Source organism: Culex quinquefasciatus, chromosome 2, assembly GCF_015732765.1.
Source record: "Culex quinquefasciatus strain JHB chromosome 2, VPISU_Cqui_1.0_pri_paternal, whole genome shotgun sequence".
In the NCBI taxonomy this organism is placed as follows: domain Eukaryota; kingdom Metazoa; phylum Arthropoda; class Insecta; order Diptera; family Culicidae; genus Culex; species Culex quinquefasciatus.
In genome coordinates, this window is record NC_051862.1 from 195,983,286 (window position 1) to 196,000,904 (window position 17,619).

At 42.3% G+C, this 17,619-nt stretch overlaps 2 protein-coding genes across 14 annotated transcripts in view; both read left to right on the forward strand.

Annotated features, from left to right (window-relative positions):
- LOC6039097 (phosphatidylinositol 4-phosphate 5-kinase type-1 beta) overlaps positions 1–17,619 on the forward strand; it is a 94,860-nt gene that overhangs the window by 50,943 nt on the left and 26,298 nt on the right. For 9 of the 13 annotated variants that reach the window (XM_038257173.1, XM_038257176.1, XM_038257172.1 and 6 more), the window contains exons 3-11: positions 2,429–2,788; positions 2,855–2,997; positions 3,051–3,225; positions 3,309–3,643; positions 8,057–8,086; positions 8,550–8,642; positions 8,733–8,865; positions 8,950–9,037; positions 11,426–11,488. In XM_038257173.1, the coding sequence (XP_038113101.1) occupies positions 2,429–2,788; positions 2,855–2,997; positions 3,051–3,225; positions 3,309–3,643; positions 8,057–8,086; positions 8,550–8,642; positions 8,733–8,865; positions 8,950–9,037; positions 11,426–11,488 (1,420 nt within the window). The remainder of the gene's footprint in view (positions 1–2,428; positions 2,789–2,854; positions 2,998–3,050; positions 3,226–3,308; positions 3,644–8,056; positions 8,087–8,549; positions 8,643–8,732; positions 8,866–8,949; positions 9,038–11,425; positions 11,489–17,619) is intronic. The other 4 variants (XM_038257167.1, XM_038257170.1, XM_038257165.1 and 1 more) reach the window with 3 other exon arrangements.
- LOC119767755 lies at positions 15,595–16,906 on the forward strand. The gene is made up of 2 exons (XM_038257178.1): positions 15,595–16,266; positions 16,329–16,906. Coding segments are annotated over exons 1-2 (585 nt in total). The 5' UTR covers positions 15,595–15,682; the 3' UTR covers positions 16,330–16,906.

Here is a 17,619-nt window from a genome sequence, read left to right on the forward strand (position 1 = left end):
TACTTTTGGGAATTTGTCCGATCTTTTCTAGCTAATCTAATGAAAAGGTCTAAAAATAGATTTTTTCCTTATTTCATATTTTAGACCTAATTATATTTTTCAAATATTTTTATTAAATAGATCAATTTGTAAATTAAAAATCGGACCAACAGTTTCCGATACATCGCTAGTTGAAAACTACGTGCTAATCAGGTGACACTTAGTGAAATTAATTTTCATCGATTCGAATTCTTTGTGAGGTTGTTTCCCAGAAACTAATTGCCCAATTTTCAAAGTTACAGAGAGAACATAATAGAAAAATTTCTCAGCCTTTCTTAAATAATTTTTAAAGTAGTTCTTTTTTAATATTTTTTTTTAAATAAAAAAACCTTTAAAAAATTAAAATTTATACCTAATAGTATTAAGAACTTGAAACCGGTACATTTTATAAAAAAATGTAAGTACTTTTAAATTGCAATTTCGATTTTGCTTTGTTTTTTACAATTTTTTCGTCCAGCTTTTCGATATTTTCAAATGCATAAACCAGACACACATTATGACTCAAACAAAAATGTCTTTTAGGATCCCGAAAACTTAATAAGTTTTAGGAATTCAACTTTAAGTCATGAAAAGTTAAATTAAAAAAATGATCCTTTTCCGTTTACCTATTTTCTCTATCATATTCTACAACTTTGCCGAAGACACCAAATCGATCAGAAAATTCCTTCTCAAGATACAGTATTTCATTGCGAGATTCCTACTAGAAAATATATTGATTATAGACAGTCTAGGGCAAATATACCCTTTCTAATAAAACTCATATCTTCGTCATATGGAGAGTTTGATGCTCGATTAAAGCTCCAAAAATACTATTTAGGCTATAAACTTTCAACAACAGCACCGTCTCAAGTAAGCACGCAAATTTATGCCATGTAGGTACTGGCTAAAAAGATCAAATTGAATGCCCTTTTGATCATAATTTCCATTTTGCGAGAATATTTCTCATCATTTTGGTGGCACACACATCCACACGCAAGATGAGAGCTTAACTGCTTAACGAAAGTCGCCATCAATATCTTGCGCTAACGTTTTCAAAGCACTTAAGATATGAAATTGCTTCCAACTAGCGGGAACATGTTCTTTTGAACTTTAGTTAGTCACTCACTTGAAAAATAAGCAAGCGCCATAAAAAAAAACAAACGCGCCAAGTCTTTTGACGTTTGACTTTTGACGACCCATTCCAATCGAAGGCTTAAGAAAACCGAGCGAGAAGTGAGGGCAAATAAAGAACAAACCACCACCACCAACACCACCAGCAGCGCCTGTTGGAGTGAGCCAGGGATGCCAGGAAATTTTCTCTATAAATGCTACTTTCCGTGAGTGTTCGCTTAAAATTTCATCAATTTTGGCAGCACTTAGCAGACCCAAAAGAGCGCTGAAAAAAAAAGAACTAAGCTGAAAAAAGGAAAATGGGCGTGGCCTAATGCATTCTCGACAGATTAGAAAACATTTGGGAAATATTTTTTTTGAATGCTTGTAAAAGGAATAGAATAACATTTAGTAAAAGTGAGAATCAACAGAAATATTCACAAAAAGTTGCTCTACTCGTTGGTGTTCTTGGTTTAGTAAATTTCAAGGAACACTCCAGATTATCCAGCATCATTCAAACACGACCGCTTATTAGGCTTAAAATGGGTATATTTTCCCTAAATAGGAAGGTAATGAATATTCATATGAACGAATCTGTAGTATTTTTTGCATGTTAAAATAGGAGTATTTTACAAATTCTTTGATCTTTTAAGGGTCACTTTTCAATATCTTCCACACTATACCACTATCATTCCCACCGTGACAAAGTAGTCCTGGGAGGGATTCCCTCGTTCCCCGTGACATCCCACAAACTCACGCCCACCTCTTCTGCAATTCAAAAGACACCATCCTTCCACCTCCCGTCCCAACCGGTGATATTATCATACTGTTATCGTTTGTATGCATAATATTAAAGCCAACGATTTACATGCGATCTGTGTGTGTGTGCGCGCTGCCATCATCAAGTGTGCGATTTTGCATCAATTGTCCATTTGTTGTGTTTGACGGCGGCGGTTACACTTGAGGTATTCCCCCCGGCGATGCCCTCCGACCACCTTATTTTTTATCAGCGTTTAATTTCATCCCAGTCACCAACAATGCAATTTACGGGAGACAAATTACGTGGTGACCCTCCCAAGGGTAGCACTCGCTTATTACTCGTGCTGCATGGCTAATGAAGTGCATCCAGGTTAGTTTCTTGGAGGGTGGTGCCTCATCTAGGATAATGAAATTTTTATTCGTCTGGGGATTCGAGAATTGGGTCATACTGGGAGGTGCTGAAGAGAACGAGAACTGAATTTCAATGTGATGAATGTTAGTAACAGCTTCTAATCGATTCCTTTCTTCCTAATATTTCCAGATGTCCGCGGACCAGCCGCTGGCCTCGCGGCCCCACCGGCCCAAGTCGGACAAGGAGCGCAAGCTGGGCCATCGGCGGGTGGGCGAGGGCGGCGAGATCACCTACAAGAAGATCCAGACGACGCAGATCATGGGCTCGATCCAGCTCGGCATTCAGCACACGGTCGGCAGCCTGGCGTCGAAACCGCGGCGCGACCTGCTGATGATGGACTTTTGGGAGCTGGAGACGATATCGTTCCCGCCGGAGGGCTCCAGCATGACGCCCGCCCATCACTTTAGCGAGTTCAAGTTTAAAATCTACGCCCCGATCGCGTTCCGGTACTTTCGGGATTTGTTCGGCATACAGCCGGACGATTTCATGGTGAGGATCTGGGTTTTGGGTTGAGAGAGTACCTGTGGATAACTGTTTGCGTGTTCTTTTCCGCAGATGTCAATGTGTTCAGCTCCACTGCGCGAGCTCTCGAATCCGGGCGCGTCCGGTTCGATCTTCTATCTGACCGATGACGACGAGTTCATCATCAAGACTGTGCAGCATAAGGAGGGCGAGTTTCTGCAGAAGCTGTTACCAGGGTAAGCTAGGAATACGCGCGTGCTGACAACCTTTAACATTTAATCCCTTGCAGATATTACATGAATCTGAATCAAAACCCGCGCACGCTACTGCCCAAGTTCTTCGGGCTGTACTGCTACCAGTGCAATAGTAAAAACGTCCGGCTAGTCGCGATGAACAACCTGCTGCCGTCGTACGTGAAAATGCATTTGAAGTACGATCTGAAGGGGTCAACGTACAAACGAAAGGTGAGATCAAGCTCGTTCGTGGCCTGGACTATGATATTTAAATATGAAAAATTTCAATAATACCATTTATTCCAATCTTCCAGGCCAACAAAGCGGAGCGCAACAAGGGCTCGCCCACGTACAAAGATCTGGACTTTATGGAGCACCACCCGAACGGGATCTTCCTGGAGGCGGACACGTGCAACGCGCTGATCAAAACCATCCAGCGGGACTGCCGGGTGCTCGAGTCGTTCAAGATCATGGACTACTCGCTGCTGGTGGGCGTCCACAATCTGGACCAGGCGCTCAAGGAAAAGCAGGAAGCGGCGGCCAAGGCCCGGTCCGAGGGCGAATCGGACTACGAGGACGCGCCCGAGGCGGACCAGTACATGGTGCAGGAACGGGAGGAGCAACGGACGACGGCACTGAACAGGAGCAGGTAAGGCTGGAATTACCTCTGAACTGGCCTCTTGCCGCACAACCCCCCACTCCGGTTGGCTTTTTGTTCCCACCCCGCGTTTTCTAACTGGTGTGAGTGTGTTTGCACCCACGATAAATAGCTGTTGGTGTCCCGCGTGCGCGCGCCTGGGGAGGACGTCCTCGACCATCGGTGAACCCATCCGAGCTTTTTGAATGTTGTTGCTGTTGCTGTTGGTTCGTTCAATCGTTTTTTCCTTCTGTTTTTGTTAAACGCTAGCAATTCTATTGCTAGTCGGTGGGTGGCCACCGATGGTTGAGGAATCGTGGCCCGGCCTTGTTTAATTAAGCATATGATGGCCAACCGTTCCACGAACCCTCTCTCCACGCGCCCCCCCCCCCCACTCCGGAAAAGGGGACGACACTTCGCATGCACGACCGGCTTTGGCAATTGTGGTTTTTAAAAACGATGCACCCACACTGAACCAAAGTGAAACACCCACACACACACGTACAAACAGGTGACACCAGCCAGGAGGCGCGCAAGCAGCAACTAACTCGGAGCCGATGAAGACGACATCCCCGGATACAGTTTGATTAAATTTTCATCGATTTCTCACACAGCGTACATACTTTAAAACAGTGAGACAAACACACACACACACACACAAACACGGTGTGTACATTGACGTTCCTTGAACAGGTGCATGTGAGTGAGCTAGAGAGCGAGCAAGAGCAACGAGATTTTAATCGGCTATTAGGACAGCTTTAGTGGGACGCTTCTGGGATTAAGTGATTCGTTCTTCTGGTGGTTCGGTAGTTTGCAGTGGTTGACACACGTGCTGCTGCTACTCTACGCTATTGTAACTGATTTCAGCCTAATTGAAGCGAAGAAAGGCGCCCAGGAAGCAATTGATTTCGCGGTTTGAGCCACATGTTCTGGGTTTCTTTGCTTACTTTTCGGTTTACTCAGGTGGAAAATCATTTCATGATTACAAGGTAGCAATCTATATTTACTTTTACTTTCACTTTTACTGTACGAGCAACCATCGTGTCGTGTTGCAAATTAAAAAAAAATCTCAGCATTTATAAATTTGAGGATATTGTTTCTACATCCATTCCTTCAGAGGATAAAGTTATATTAAAATTCATAGAATTTATAGAATTTCTTAAGAACATTTTTGACTATGGTGAGGCAGCTACCCAATCTTGCTGTGTACGCGAGTGGTCCTATTATCTACAAAAAAAAACATGTTTATCAAAAATTTTCAAAATAAAATCATTGGAACTCTGAACTAGTTGCAAATATCATCACTCAAGTACTTTTATGTGCGACTTAGATATAAACATATAAGATTGAAAAATTAACCATCTTTATTTGATAACCTTTTTCGATTATCAATATCCAATCAAATCATTGAGCATTTTAAAAAAATGTCTTTCAAAATTTTATTGTTTTGACACAACTAATGTAAAAAATATTTTCAAACAATTTAAAATTATAGTCCAGACTCGATTATACGAAGTCCTCACAAAAAAAATATTTGACTGTCTACTTTTGGGTTATTCAGAACTCTAATTTGATGTTGAGAAAATAAAAAAAAATGTCAAAAAATGTTCTTTTTGTCATGATTCAATTATTCGAAGTTCCCAATAAAACGAATTTCGGATAATCGAGAAAATTAAGAAAAGTTTTATAAAATCTTTGCTTGTGTGCAATATTGCGACACGTCCTGCCTTTTTATAGTTGACGTATGACAAGATAACATACAAGCGACGAAATGGTTACAGTTATGTTGCAAGTCGAGGAAAGAGTTGAAAAAATCTCAAATAGATTGCGTATTTTGACACTGAAAATTGGACCAATGGTTTCTAAGATACTAATTATAAAACTTGTTGAAAGGCACCCAAACATTCAGATTAATTCTGTAGGATTTCGTATTTTTTTTTTGAAATTTTTAGTTTTGTATGTTTTGAATCGCATGTCCATGCCATTTTGCACCATGGTTTGCCATTCAAGGATTCATTCAATTTTGCGGGCTTGTCATAGAAAAATAGTCATGTGAATGTTCGAAAATCTGTATCTTAATAAAGGATTTTCTGATCATTTTGGTTTGGTTTTGGTGGTATGATCAGGACTTTTCAGAAAAAAAAGTTACACAGAAAAAATCACGTTTTTTATTGGCTTTTAATCACATAAAGTTTTTGATTTTTGATTTTTTTTAATATGTTTTAGGGCACTTAAAAAAGACATCTTTTGCGCTAGAATCATTTTTCGCTGTAAATTCACAGATCCAATTGAAATTTATTTAAAAATATTCAGTTTTTTTAGGCCGGGACCCGTGGTGTAGGGGTAAGCGTGGTTGCCTCTCACCCAGTCGGCCTGGGTTTGATCCCAGAAGGTCCCGGTGGCATTTTTCGAGACGAGATTTGTCTGATCACGCCTTCCGTCGGACGGGAAGTAAATGTTGGCCCCGGACTAACCAAAAAAGGTTAGGTCGTTAGCTCAGTCCAGGTGTAGGAGTCGTCTCCCTGGGTCCTGTCTCGGTGGAGTCGCTGGTAGGCAGTTGGACTAACAATCCAAAGGTCGTCAGTTTGAATCCCGGGGTGGATGGAAGCTAAGGTGTAAAAAGAGGTTTGCAATTGCCTCAACAATCAAGCCTTCGAACACTTAGTTTCGAGTCGGAATCTCGCAATCGAGAACGCCAAGGCAATGCTGTAGAGCGAATAATTTGATTTTTTTCAGTTTCTTTGCAATTTAAAAAAATGTTATAAAGGTAAAGCAACCCTTAAACAAAATCCAAATGTTTTCTTTTGTTGAGTTTTTTGATCGAACTGCTGATTTTTGTGATACAGTTAGAGCTTCTTAAAGTTTAAATTTAGTTAAACATATTTTTTTCTCAGCGTTATCTTAATAGCCCTCTTTTTCGCGATAACTATGAAACTATTGGCTCAATTTTCAATGTTTAATAGTGAAACTTCTTGATTTTTTTTTAAACTAGGCCATGAAAAAAATCAAGAAAAGGTTTTTGAAAAATTATTCTTGATTACAAAATTATATTATATTATAATTTAATTATGACTAGATTATAAAAATAATATAAGCATAACACATTAAAAAAATATGAAGAGAGGTTTACCTTATCACTACATTAAACTTTGCTGAATGAGAAAATGAGAATAGGAATTGCTTTACAACAAAACGAATTTCAATTGTTATTGATTGGATTGGAGGATCAACTATCTCAAGCAATTTAGAAATTGGTATCTTTGCATTTTCTGATTGAAAATGCTTACTTCTCTTGTTAGATTTGCGTTTTGGTATTTGTAACTTCATTCTAAAATATACATAAAGACAAGCCTTTTATCGTATATAGAGATATGATCTATGATATAAGTACTAAAGTGACGAAATGGCCTACTTATTATTACCAAAAATAACACTGCTAAAATGTTCAATTTTTTAGTTTTTGTATCGAAATGTGATACTTGATGACACTGTTTTGGTTTCTAAGTTAAAAACGCCAAACTAAAGATGGGAAACAAAAGTTTCACTGAAAAATCCTATTAAAACTAAATTTCTTAACCACTCGTCGTATTTATGTGCGACTCGTGCTGAAAATATCATCATTTTGCAAGTTGTTGCATAAACTACTAGTTCTTAAACAGAGTGAAAATAATTGTTTGGAAATGATCCAATCCATTTAATAAGGCTCCAAAATTATTTTATGGAATCGTTACGTGCATCAATGTGATGTCAGATTTTCAAAATGCGTACAAATATTTTCATTCTGTAAAACATAAACCGCCATGTTTCAGCTGTAAATACACGTTTTGTTACATTGTTTGCTTAACTTTTGCTGTATCTTGTTCCTCTGAATGGTTTGAAGTTACCTGTTTTTTTTTTCTATCTGCCCTTAATACCAAGCCCAATCTTATGTCCTCCTTCCGGTTCCCGTTGAGGTATTTCAGGAAAATGGCTCACTTGGAGATCACCACCACCAGCAGCGGCAGAGTACAGTCAGTCACTCAGTCCACACACTCACCACTCTCTCAGTCCAGTGCACCACACATCGATGTCTTGTACCGTATTGTTGATAATCATTCCCCAAGAAATATTAGGTTTTGTTTTTTTTTTAAACTTTGTTTTCAATTCAGCTGCAAAAACTCTCTCGATTCTGGCTTAATCCTTGCCCTTAAGGATGCCCCTTAAAGCTCTCTCCTGTTTTACTATTGTTGATTTTTGTTAAGATTTTTTCCTAAGCTAAGCCCTGAACATAATCTAGAACCCCCCTCTCACTGTTCTGTTTCGCTGTCTCTCCATAGATGTAGAACCCTTTTGGAATCTCTCTCTGTCTCTCGAAATGAGCGTCGAAACTAAACCAACCTTTAACAAACTTTCCCCCTTCTCCGACACTCTCCGAATCACTCACAGGAACACTACGTACGGAAAAATGCTCATTAGGTATGGACCCCCCCTCCCCACCATTTTCCATTTTCTTCGCTGTTTGATGGAAAAAACCAAACCGCATCCAGAGTCTACCGCTAAAATGTGGTTTTTCTCCGCGAACTCATTTTCATCTTGGTATCAAAGTTGGTTGGAATAAAACGAGTGATCTGACTGTGACATTGACATTTTAAAATGATTTTTGTTTTGCGTTTAGTTTTGTTTGTGCTAAACATTTGAAGAAAATGCTATCAGTTGAGTAGATTCGAAACGATTGCTTTGAAAAGCCGCTGTAGATTTGGTTCAATCAGTTAAAATCGACCCGCTGATGATACAAAAAAAAAGCAACAACATTTATCTCTTTCTCTTTTAATCATTCTCATATCATCTTCAAGTTTATTCAACAGGGATTACATTCCGAGTCTCGCTTCGCGATCCCACAATTCAAAATCATTACTAACCGGGTTCAATTTCACCCCAGGTCAATCAACCGGCAGCGGCTTGTTGCGCATTCGACTGCAATGGAAAGTATTCAGGCCGAGAGCGAACCAATCGACGAGGAGGACGACGTACCGTAAGTATTATCGCATCTCCCCGCTTCGAGTCACTTTAAAATATGTTTCCAAATTGATTTTCCTCCCCCAACTCTAACTGCTCCCTTCAGACCCGGTGGTATTCCTGCCCGCAGCGAGAAAGGCGAGCGGCTCCTGCTGTTCATCGGCATCATCGACATCCTGCAATCGTATAGGTTAAGGAAAAAGCTGGAACACACGTGGAAAAGTATTATACACGACGGTGTAAGTTTTTCTTCTTTTTTCTTGTAGCAAATTTGTACCGAGAAAGGACACTAATGAGATTCTTTCTTTCCGGTTTTCGCGCAGGATACCGTATCGGTACACCGACCCTCCTTCTATGCACAACGCTTTCAGGACTTTATGGCGAAGACCGTCTTCAAGAAAATTCCATCCCGTAAGTACGCGTGGCCCTGGCCGAGTTGCCGGAGTTCCGGGTTTTCTCCCCCCCCCCCGCCAGTTACATACTACTCATGAGCATCGGCTAATACGTTTGACCATATTTTTCTCTCTCCCTCCATTACATTGGAAAGTTGTACTAAAATGGTTTTGCGAAACCCGCGGATTTTGACTTTTGTACTACCAAAATCATTACATAAATCTTCATGGAGCATTGCAAACAGTTTATGACATCGGCATGACCGGAGATGGTCATAATTGTCCAATTTAATGAAGATTGATATGTCGCATGATTGGGTTTTTTGCGTAATCCGGAAGTGTCCCCTATGTGGTCACCGGTGACCGGTTCCGTAGTAACCATTTTGGGTTATAGAACTTCGGCACGACCACAGTTAGGCACATAAATCAATTTCAGAACATTTGATATGTCGCATGATTGGTTTTTTGCGTAATCCGGAAGTGTCCCCTATGTGGTCACAAGTGATCGATTACAGAGTGGCCACATGTGGTCGCAGGATGTAGGCAACACATCAGTTGGACACCATTTTTAATTTCATAAAGTTTGATATGTCGCATGTTGGGATTCCTTATAAATTTCGGAGGTGTCCCCATGTAGCCACCGGTAACCGATTCCGGAGTAACCAGGTTGAATCAAAACCAGGCACGAATACAGTTGAGCAAAAAAAAAAACAATTTCAGAACGTTTGATGCGTCGCATGATTGGGTTTTGCGTAATCCGGAAGTGTTCCCACAAGGGTCACCGGTGACCGGTTCCGGAGTGGCCAGGTTTGGTCATAGGACATCGGCAGCTCCTCAGTTGAGCATCATTTACAATTTCATAAAGTTTGATATGTCGCATGGCGAGATATCTCCTAAATGTCTGAGGTGTCCCCTTGTGGCCACCTGTAACCGATTCCAGAGTAAACGGGATTGGTTATATAACGTTGGCATGACCACAGATGAAAATGATTTTAAATTTAATAAGGTTTGATACGTCGCATGATTGGGTTTTTACGCAATCCGAAAGTGTCCCCTTGTGGTCACCTGTGACCGGTCCCAGAGTGACCAGGTTTGGTCATCGCTCGTCGGCAACTCCACAGTTGAGCAGTATTTACAATTTTATAAAGTTTGATATGTCGCATGATAGCACATCTTCCAAATTTCGGAGGTGTCCCCATGTGGCCTCTGGTAACCGATTCCGGAGAAACCAGGTTGGGTCATATGACGTCGGCATGACCACAGTTGAAAATTATTTTTAATTTCAATAAAGTTTGATGTGTCACATTCTAGGATATCCTAAACATTCCGGAAGTGTTCCCATGTGGCCACCAGTAAACAGTTCCAGAGTGGCCAGATGTGCTCATATGACGTCGGCAAAATAACAGTTGGACAGCATTTTTAATTGCATAGAGTTTGATTTGTCGCATGATAGGATATCTTCTGAATTTCGGAAATATCCCCATGTAGCCGCTGGTAACCGATTCCGGAGTAACCAGGTTGGGTCATTGATGTTGGCATGATCAGAGATGGTCATATTTTTAAATTTTATAAAGTTTGATATGTCGCATGATAGGATTCCCTATAAATTTCGGAGGTGTCCCCATGCGGCCACCAATAACCGGTTCTGGAGTGTTTAAGACAGTAAAAAATTGTGTAAATTTGGAAGGTTGAATATTACCTCTTTATGATTTAATTTAACCTCAATTTAGACTGAAAAAGCGACATTACAACAGAAAAGTGATAAAATTACACATTTTTCAGAGGTTAAATTACACATTTTTTCTGACATAAAAGATGTACCCCTTTCCAGTTGTAATTTTACCATGATATTTTTTCTGTGTAGAATGTTCATAAAACGTCGGTATGACCACAAATGATCATAGTTCTCAATTTCACGAAGTTTGATATGCATCATATCAAGGTGGATTTTCAAGAAAAAAGGAAACCGTTTTGAAGGTCTCTTAGAACTACTTTAGAATTGGCCATAGTTGGCCGGATTTGATTCTAAATAGGCTCGAAACATGTAAATTTTATTTAAAAATATTTAATAAAAAGTTCCTTGTTTTGTTTTGAAATTAAACAAATCCAGCGCTTCTGATTAACCTACACTAACAGTGCTTCAAACCGTTGTGTTGACTAACACGTGAGGATTTAAAGTTTGAAACAAGTTCCGCGCGTTAGAGTAGGACAACAACTGGGTTGGTGTAACATGGTAATTTCATATATTCTCTTCCCTTTTTCTCTCTCTCTTTCTCTCTTTGCATACACGCTGCATTAAATGTACAAAACGTGTACAAAACAAATACTATTAAAACATACAAAAAATATGACCAAAAAAATATGTAAATGTTCAAAAAATACAAAAAAAAATCTTGCTAATACCCAGTGGATCTTCCCGAGATCAAAGGCAATCATAGAAAATTTCGCACGTTGGTCACCAGCTACATAGGTAATCTAACAAACCCCTTGTTTTTTCTCTAATACTCTCTGCTCTCGTACTTCTTTCTTTCTATTGTCTATTCTGCCTGCGTTTTTTTTAAACTCAAAAAAAAAAATGCTTCATTTTCTACACTGTGTTCTACTATTTACTGCCCAACTTGAGTGCTTGCGTTTGATGTTTTGATTGCTTTGAGTGAGCTTTTCCGGCTCGCTTCTCCCTTCCCCCCTTTTCTGTGATTACTTTCTCTTTCTACTTCTTTGCTTGCTAATGCTACTACCTCTACTACTAAGATATCTTTACACCTTCAGTTATTCGTGTGACAGTTGCGTTTTGTTTTGCTTGAAGTTCTCGCTCGCTGCCTGATGCCGCTGTTTTGGTTTGGCCTTTTCTTGTTTGCAAGTTCTTTTGTAAATTTCCCTGCGTGAGTTCTCTATCCCTTGTGTCTCCTTCTGCGAAATGGTTGCTGTTTTTGTATAAGTTTGGTTTATTAGAAGATTTTTTGATTTCGTAACTGATTGGTTAATCAGAAGGATGTTTGAATCTCCAATTAAAAATATATTTAGAACACACACATACAGACAGGAAATAATGTCAATTTCGGATGATTTCTTAGATAATAATCCTTAGGATTGTTTGCGGTGCTTTGATTCCGTGTGCTTAACACTGGATTGACTGTGGTCAGATCTGAACTGACCATGAAGGTGTTGTACAGTTGTAAATAGTCCAGATTAGTTTTAGCACACAATTTACACAGAATGCATTCGAAGACACAAACACACACACACACATTTAGGGTTAGTTAATTGAATCTACTTATGAACTAAACACACAAAAATTAGCTGCATGCAAAATACCGAAGTTGCTCTACTACACGGTATCATCATCCTCGCTGATATCTCTCAGTTGGGAGAATCTGTATCTCTACCGTGTGAAGCAGAATTGGAAAAAACGTAGCCTAGCAGAAGATCAATTCGAGAACCACGACAGTACGAAATACATCTCGCAAGCACAAACGTCGCGTTCTTCTTGTTCTTTACATTGCCAAATCCCAATATACAAGTCGTGCAGTAACCAAATCGAGTTTGTTCTTAATCCGAAATCGTTCGACAATTTTAACTCAAATCGTGAAGATTTGCCGCGTAGTGATCTGTTCTCTAGTGCCGCTGAAACAAGTCCAGCGGACTGAGTGTGATCGTTAAGGTGATCGTGAAGCAACAACGACACTTTCACGGTGGAAAGTGCGAAGTGCGAGTGCCCATAGTGTACGGTGCTAAAGTGTGACCTGTCTCCGAGGTCTTCAGGTGCCACCAACGAAGGTGGGAAGCAAAACCTCCAACGTCCGGCACAAGTTCGAGCCCCGGCCCGAACATTTTGGTCCTTCGAGCCGGATCGGAGGACGACGTCGAACCTGGGACCTGTAGTGCGGACGGATAGCGCTGTAGCGGTGTTGGTAAGTGGTCAATGGAACTTGACCACAAAAGGTGAGGCACTCGATCTAGTACTACTACCGTTGACGGGTTCCCACATTTGCACTAATTTGGCTGGTTGCAAATGGTGAATGAATTGCATGACAAAATCGCATGTTTGGCAAAGTGAAAGCATAAGGCAAAAGAGCATAATTCTACGAATTAGCGACAAACGCAGCTCAAATTCTACGCGCTGTGCTCTTGATTCACTGAGAGAAGCACAGAGAGCGAAAAGTGGGCAAGTAAAGCAAAAGTGGGCAAGTACTCAACGAATGCACTTACAGTGACGCAAACAAAAGTGGGCACGCCAAGTTTTGGTGGAAGGATAAATTTCAACAAAAATCTGTCTCTAGGAGGAAACTCGAGACTTTGCGTTTGGGTGGTGGCGTTTAGCGGATTCGCGGATCGCGAAAAGGGCACACCACAGCTGAAAACACGTTTCGATTTGTGTCCCTTTCGGTCGCTTTCGTTCGCGTACGCGTAGAGTACCACGCACGCGCGACGGTAAGTGGTATTCCGCCGCAATCGTTTCGCGTTTCGTTTCGTATGGTGAGTGAGTAGAGTGGAGTGTTGAGATGACAACCAAGGCAGATAAAAAGCTGGCTGATCTGCTGCAGAAGCGAGAGCGACTTGTGGCTACACGAGAGGTGGTTGAGAAATTTGTGGCTGCATACGATCACGAAAAGCATGCTATCCAAATACCGGTGCGACTAGAGACGTTGAACAGGACCTACAAGGAATTCCTTTCCGTGCAGTCAGAAATCGAGCAGCTGGACAAACCGGAAGCCTTCAAAGCACATCTAGCGGTGCGATGTGAATTCGAGGATGCTTTTTGTGAGGCCAAAGGTTTCCTGCTCTCCAAGGCGGATCACCACACAGCGCATGCGGATACTTCGTTGAACTCCAGCTTTACTCATTCACAAGGACCGTCAACATTCCATCACAGGCTGCCCAAGATTGATCTACCCAAGTTCAATGGAGACGAATCAAGATGGATTTCATTCCGAGACAACTTTGTTTCCATGATTCACATCAACGAGGACATCCCCGTAGTCAACAAGCTACAATACCTGCTACAATCGTTAGAGGATCCCGCCAGAAAACAATTCGAGACTGTTGAGATTCAAGCAGATAAGTACGCGCCGACCTGGGAGGAACTTTTAAAGAAGTACGACAACAAACGCTCGCTGAGAAAAACCCTATTCCGAAGACTGTACGAGTTGCCATCAATGGAAGGTGAATCAGCACAAGATTTGAACACGTTGGTTGACGACTTCCAGCGACATGTCAAAGCCCTGGAGAAGCTTGGAGAGCCGATCAACCAGTGGGATACACCACTCGTATTTATTCTCAGCGACAAACTGGATTACGCTACCCTACGTGCTTGGGAACAGGACTCGAGCAAGAAGGAGGTGGTGACCTACGAGGAGTTGATAGAGTTCCTGAACAACCACGTTCGCATGCTGAAGTCCTTCGCAAGTGACTTGCAGCACCGTCAAACCGGCAATGTCAAGGTGGCCGGCGCTAGCCAGAAGAAATCCCAATCAGTTAAGTTCATCGCAAACGCAGCCACATCGGAAACAAGGACGTACACACCGCAGTGTCCGTCATGCTCGAAGCAGCACCTGTTATACGAATGCCCAGCATTTACTAAGCTTGCAGTGATTCAGCGTCGCGAGCTGGTCACCCAACGAAGCCTGTGCTGGAATTGCTTCCGCCAAAATCACCAAGCGCGTGCCTGCAGATCGAAGTTCTCCTGCAGAATATGCCAAGCGAAGCACCACACGCTGCTGCACGACCCAGGTGCACCGGACCACACTCAAGACGCAGCTGTGGCTTCCAATTCCACAGCTCCTCAACACAACCCGCCTACAACCATTGGAACCTTTGGATTAGCAAATTCCTCTGAAACCAGCCTTCCAATCGTAGCGAAGCAAGATACGGTTCTTTTGGAAACAGTAAACCTTCTAATCACCGATCACCACGGGAGGGAACTCCTAGTCAGAGCGCTTCTAGATTCGGCATCGATGTCCAACTTCGTCTCGAACAACCTGGCGGACTTGCTCAACATTCGCAGAAAGAACGTGGATGTCACCGTAGCTGGACTAGGAGAATCTGCCAAGAAGATTGACCAACAAATTACCACCACAGTCAAGTCGCTAACTAGCCAATTCTCCACCACCCTCGATTTCTTGATCATGAAACCGCCCATGGTCAACCTCCCAAGAAGCGCAGTAGACATCGCTCATTGGAACATGCCCGATGTCCGACTAGCTGATCCTCACTTCCACAGGCCAGGAGCGATCGACATCCTGATTGGTGGAGAATTCTACCATGAACTTCACACCGGACAACGCAAGCCAATCGGTGACGGACTTCCGTTACTTGTCGAAACTCATTTCGGATGGACAGTAACTGGCAAGATTCCCACCAAGTCCGACGGAGCGTCCACGTTGTGCTGCTTCTCCACCACCGCTCGAACTTTACTAGTAGCTCCTCAACCCATTTTGGAGCTCGAAACTGCCAAACCAAACGCAAGCCATCCTACCAAACAAAGTTCCTCCACTCCCACTCAAACTCACAACGGAAGATACGTCGCATTTCTTCCTCGGTCGAAAAATCCGCAAGTCACCCACGGCAACTCCGCGCGAGTGCCACGCATCGCGTTTCTACCCACGCAAGCCGCCGTAAAAAAGTCCCATCTACGAAACCCGCCAAGAAAGCTCGCCTCAGCCACATGCGTAAAGACAACAATACCAAGCCCCACTGTTGTTTCGGATACCCGCTCGCCAGCTCGTTCATGCAAGCAGATCTACGATCGTGCTTCGGTCAAACATCTTCAGCCGTCAACGGTACAGGAAACGAGATGATCGAACGGCAGACCGAAATGCGGCTGATCAACAAATCGCCAAAGCGCACATGCCGTGCCGTTCCGTCAAAATCGCTCACGTTCTTCAATCAACCACACCTCCGCAAGTTGGCCGAAGCTGAAAGCTGTCCGGTGCCAAGGCAGAAGAAGTTCTACAAACAGCACGTCTACCAAGGAGAAGTATCAACCGCAGGAGAAGGCTTGCAGAAAGCCGAATTTGCAGAATCTTCAAAGATCGGTCGAGCTGTCCGAAACATGCTCAATGCGAAATTGGAATGTGAACAGGTGAGTACCGTTCCATTCGCTCCATCTCCACCCGTCCGTTCTACCGGGTCCTTTGCTGTTCCAGATGATGCACGCGAGTCAAGTCAACCACCACCAAGAGCTGCAGAAACTCCAAAGACCGGTAGAGCACTCCGAAACTGCTCGATGCGCATAAGGAATGCGAACTGGTGAGCACCGTTCCATTCACTCTAACCCAAACGTTCGGTCTACCGGGTCTTTGTTGTTTCAGATGATGCCACGTGATTCAAGCAGGTCGGTTCGTCAATAATGAACCACCCACGTCCTGAAGGAATGTCATCAATGGATCGTGTCATGGCGACACGAAGTCTTCCCGAACGTTGCCGAAGATAAGGAGAGAGGATAAGAGAGTTTTGAAACAGCCACGGCTGTCTCAAGGTGGCCGGAATGGTCAGATCTGAACTGACCATGAAGGTGTTGTACAGTTGTAAATAGTCCAGATTAGTTTTAGCACACAATTTACACAGAATGCATTCGAAGACACAAACACACACACACACATTTAGGGTTAGTTAATTGAATCTACTTATGAACTAAACACACAAAAATTAGCTGCATGCAAAATACCGAAGTTGCTCTACTACACGGTATCATCATCCTCGCTGATATCTCTCAGTTGGGAGAATCTGTATCTCTACCGTGTGAAGCAGAATTGGAAAAAACGTAGCCTAGCAGAAGATCAATTCGAGAACCACGACAGTACGAAATACATCTCGCAAGCACAAACGTCGCGTTCTTCTTGTTCTTTACATTGCCAAATCCCAATATACAAGTCGTGCAGTAACCAAATCGAGTTTGTTCTTAATCCGAAATCGTTCGACAATTTTAACTCAAATCGTGAAGATTTGCCGCGTAGTGATCTGTTCTCTAGTGCCGCTGAAACAAGTCCAGCGGACTGAGTGTGATCGTTAAGGTGATCGTGAAGCAACAACGACACTTTCACGGTGGAAAGTGCGAAGTGCGAGTGCCCATAGTGTACGGTGCTAAAGTGTGACCTGTCTCCGAGGTCTTCAGGTGCCACCAACGAAGGTGGGAAGCAAAACCTCCAACGTCCGGCACAAGTTCGAGCCCCGGCCCGAACAGACTGTTTAAATCAAAAAAAAATGACAACGTTCATTGAGCGGCTTAACGTGTTCCAAATAGCTGCAAGCTTGAATTAAAAATTAAACCCTTAAGTTTACACTACCGTTAAGATTTGCACAATCACTCACATAATCACAATCATCACAACCAGAATCTCAACGAACCACACATACATAATCACAACAAATCACACTCATAATTTCATTAAATGACACACACAATCACAACGAATCACACAAATACATACATAACCACAACAAATCACACACACACACACCCAAAACTGGCAGCGCTAGTCCGAGAGAATGATGGTATCGAGTCGAGAGAATAGTGGTACCATTCACGGACGCAGAGAACACAGCTCGAGATGGGCGATAGAACTATTCTCTCGAGGTTCATTTGCAAAAAAAGTTCATCCG

Excerpts from the sequence above, each read along its gene's own strand:
- LOC119767755 (XM_038257178.1), top strand. The coding sequence starts at position 15,683 with ATGCGTAAAGACAACAATACCAAGCCCCACTGTTGTTTCGGATACCCG.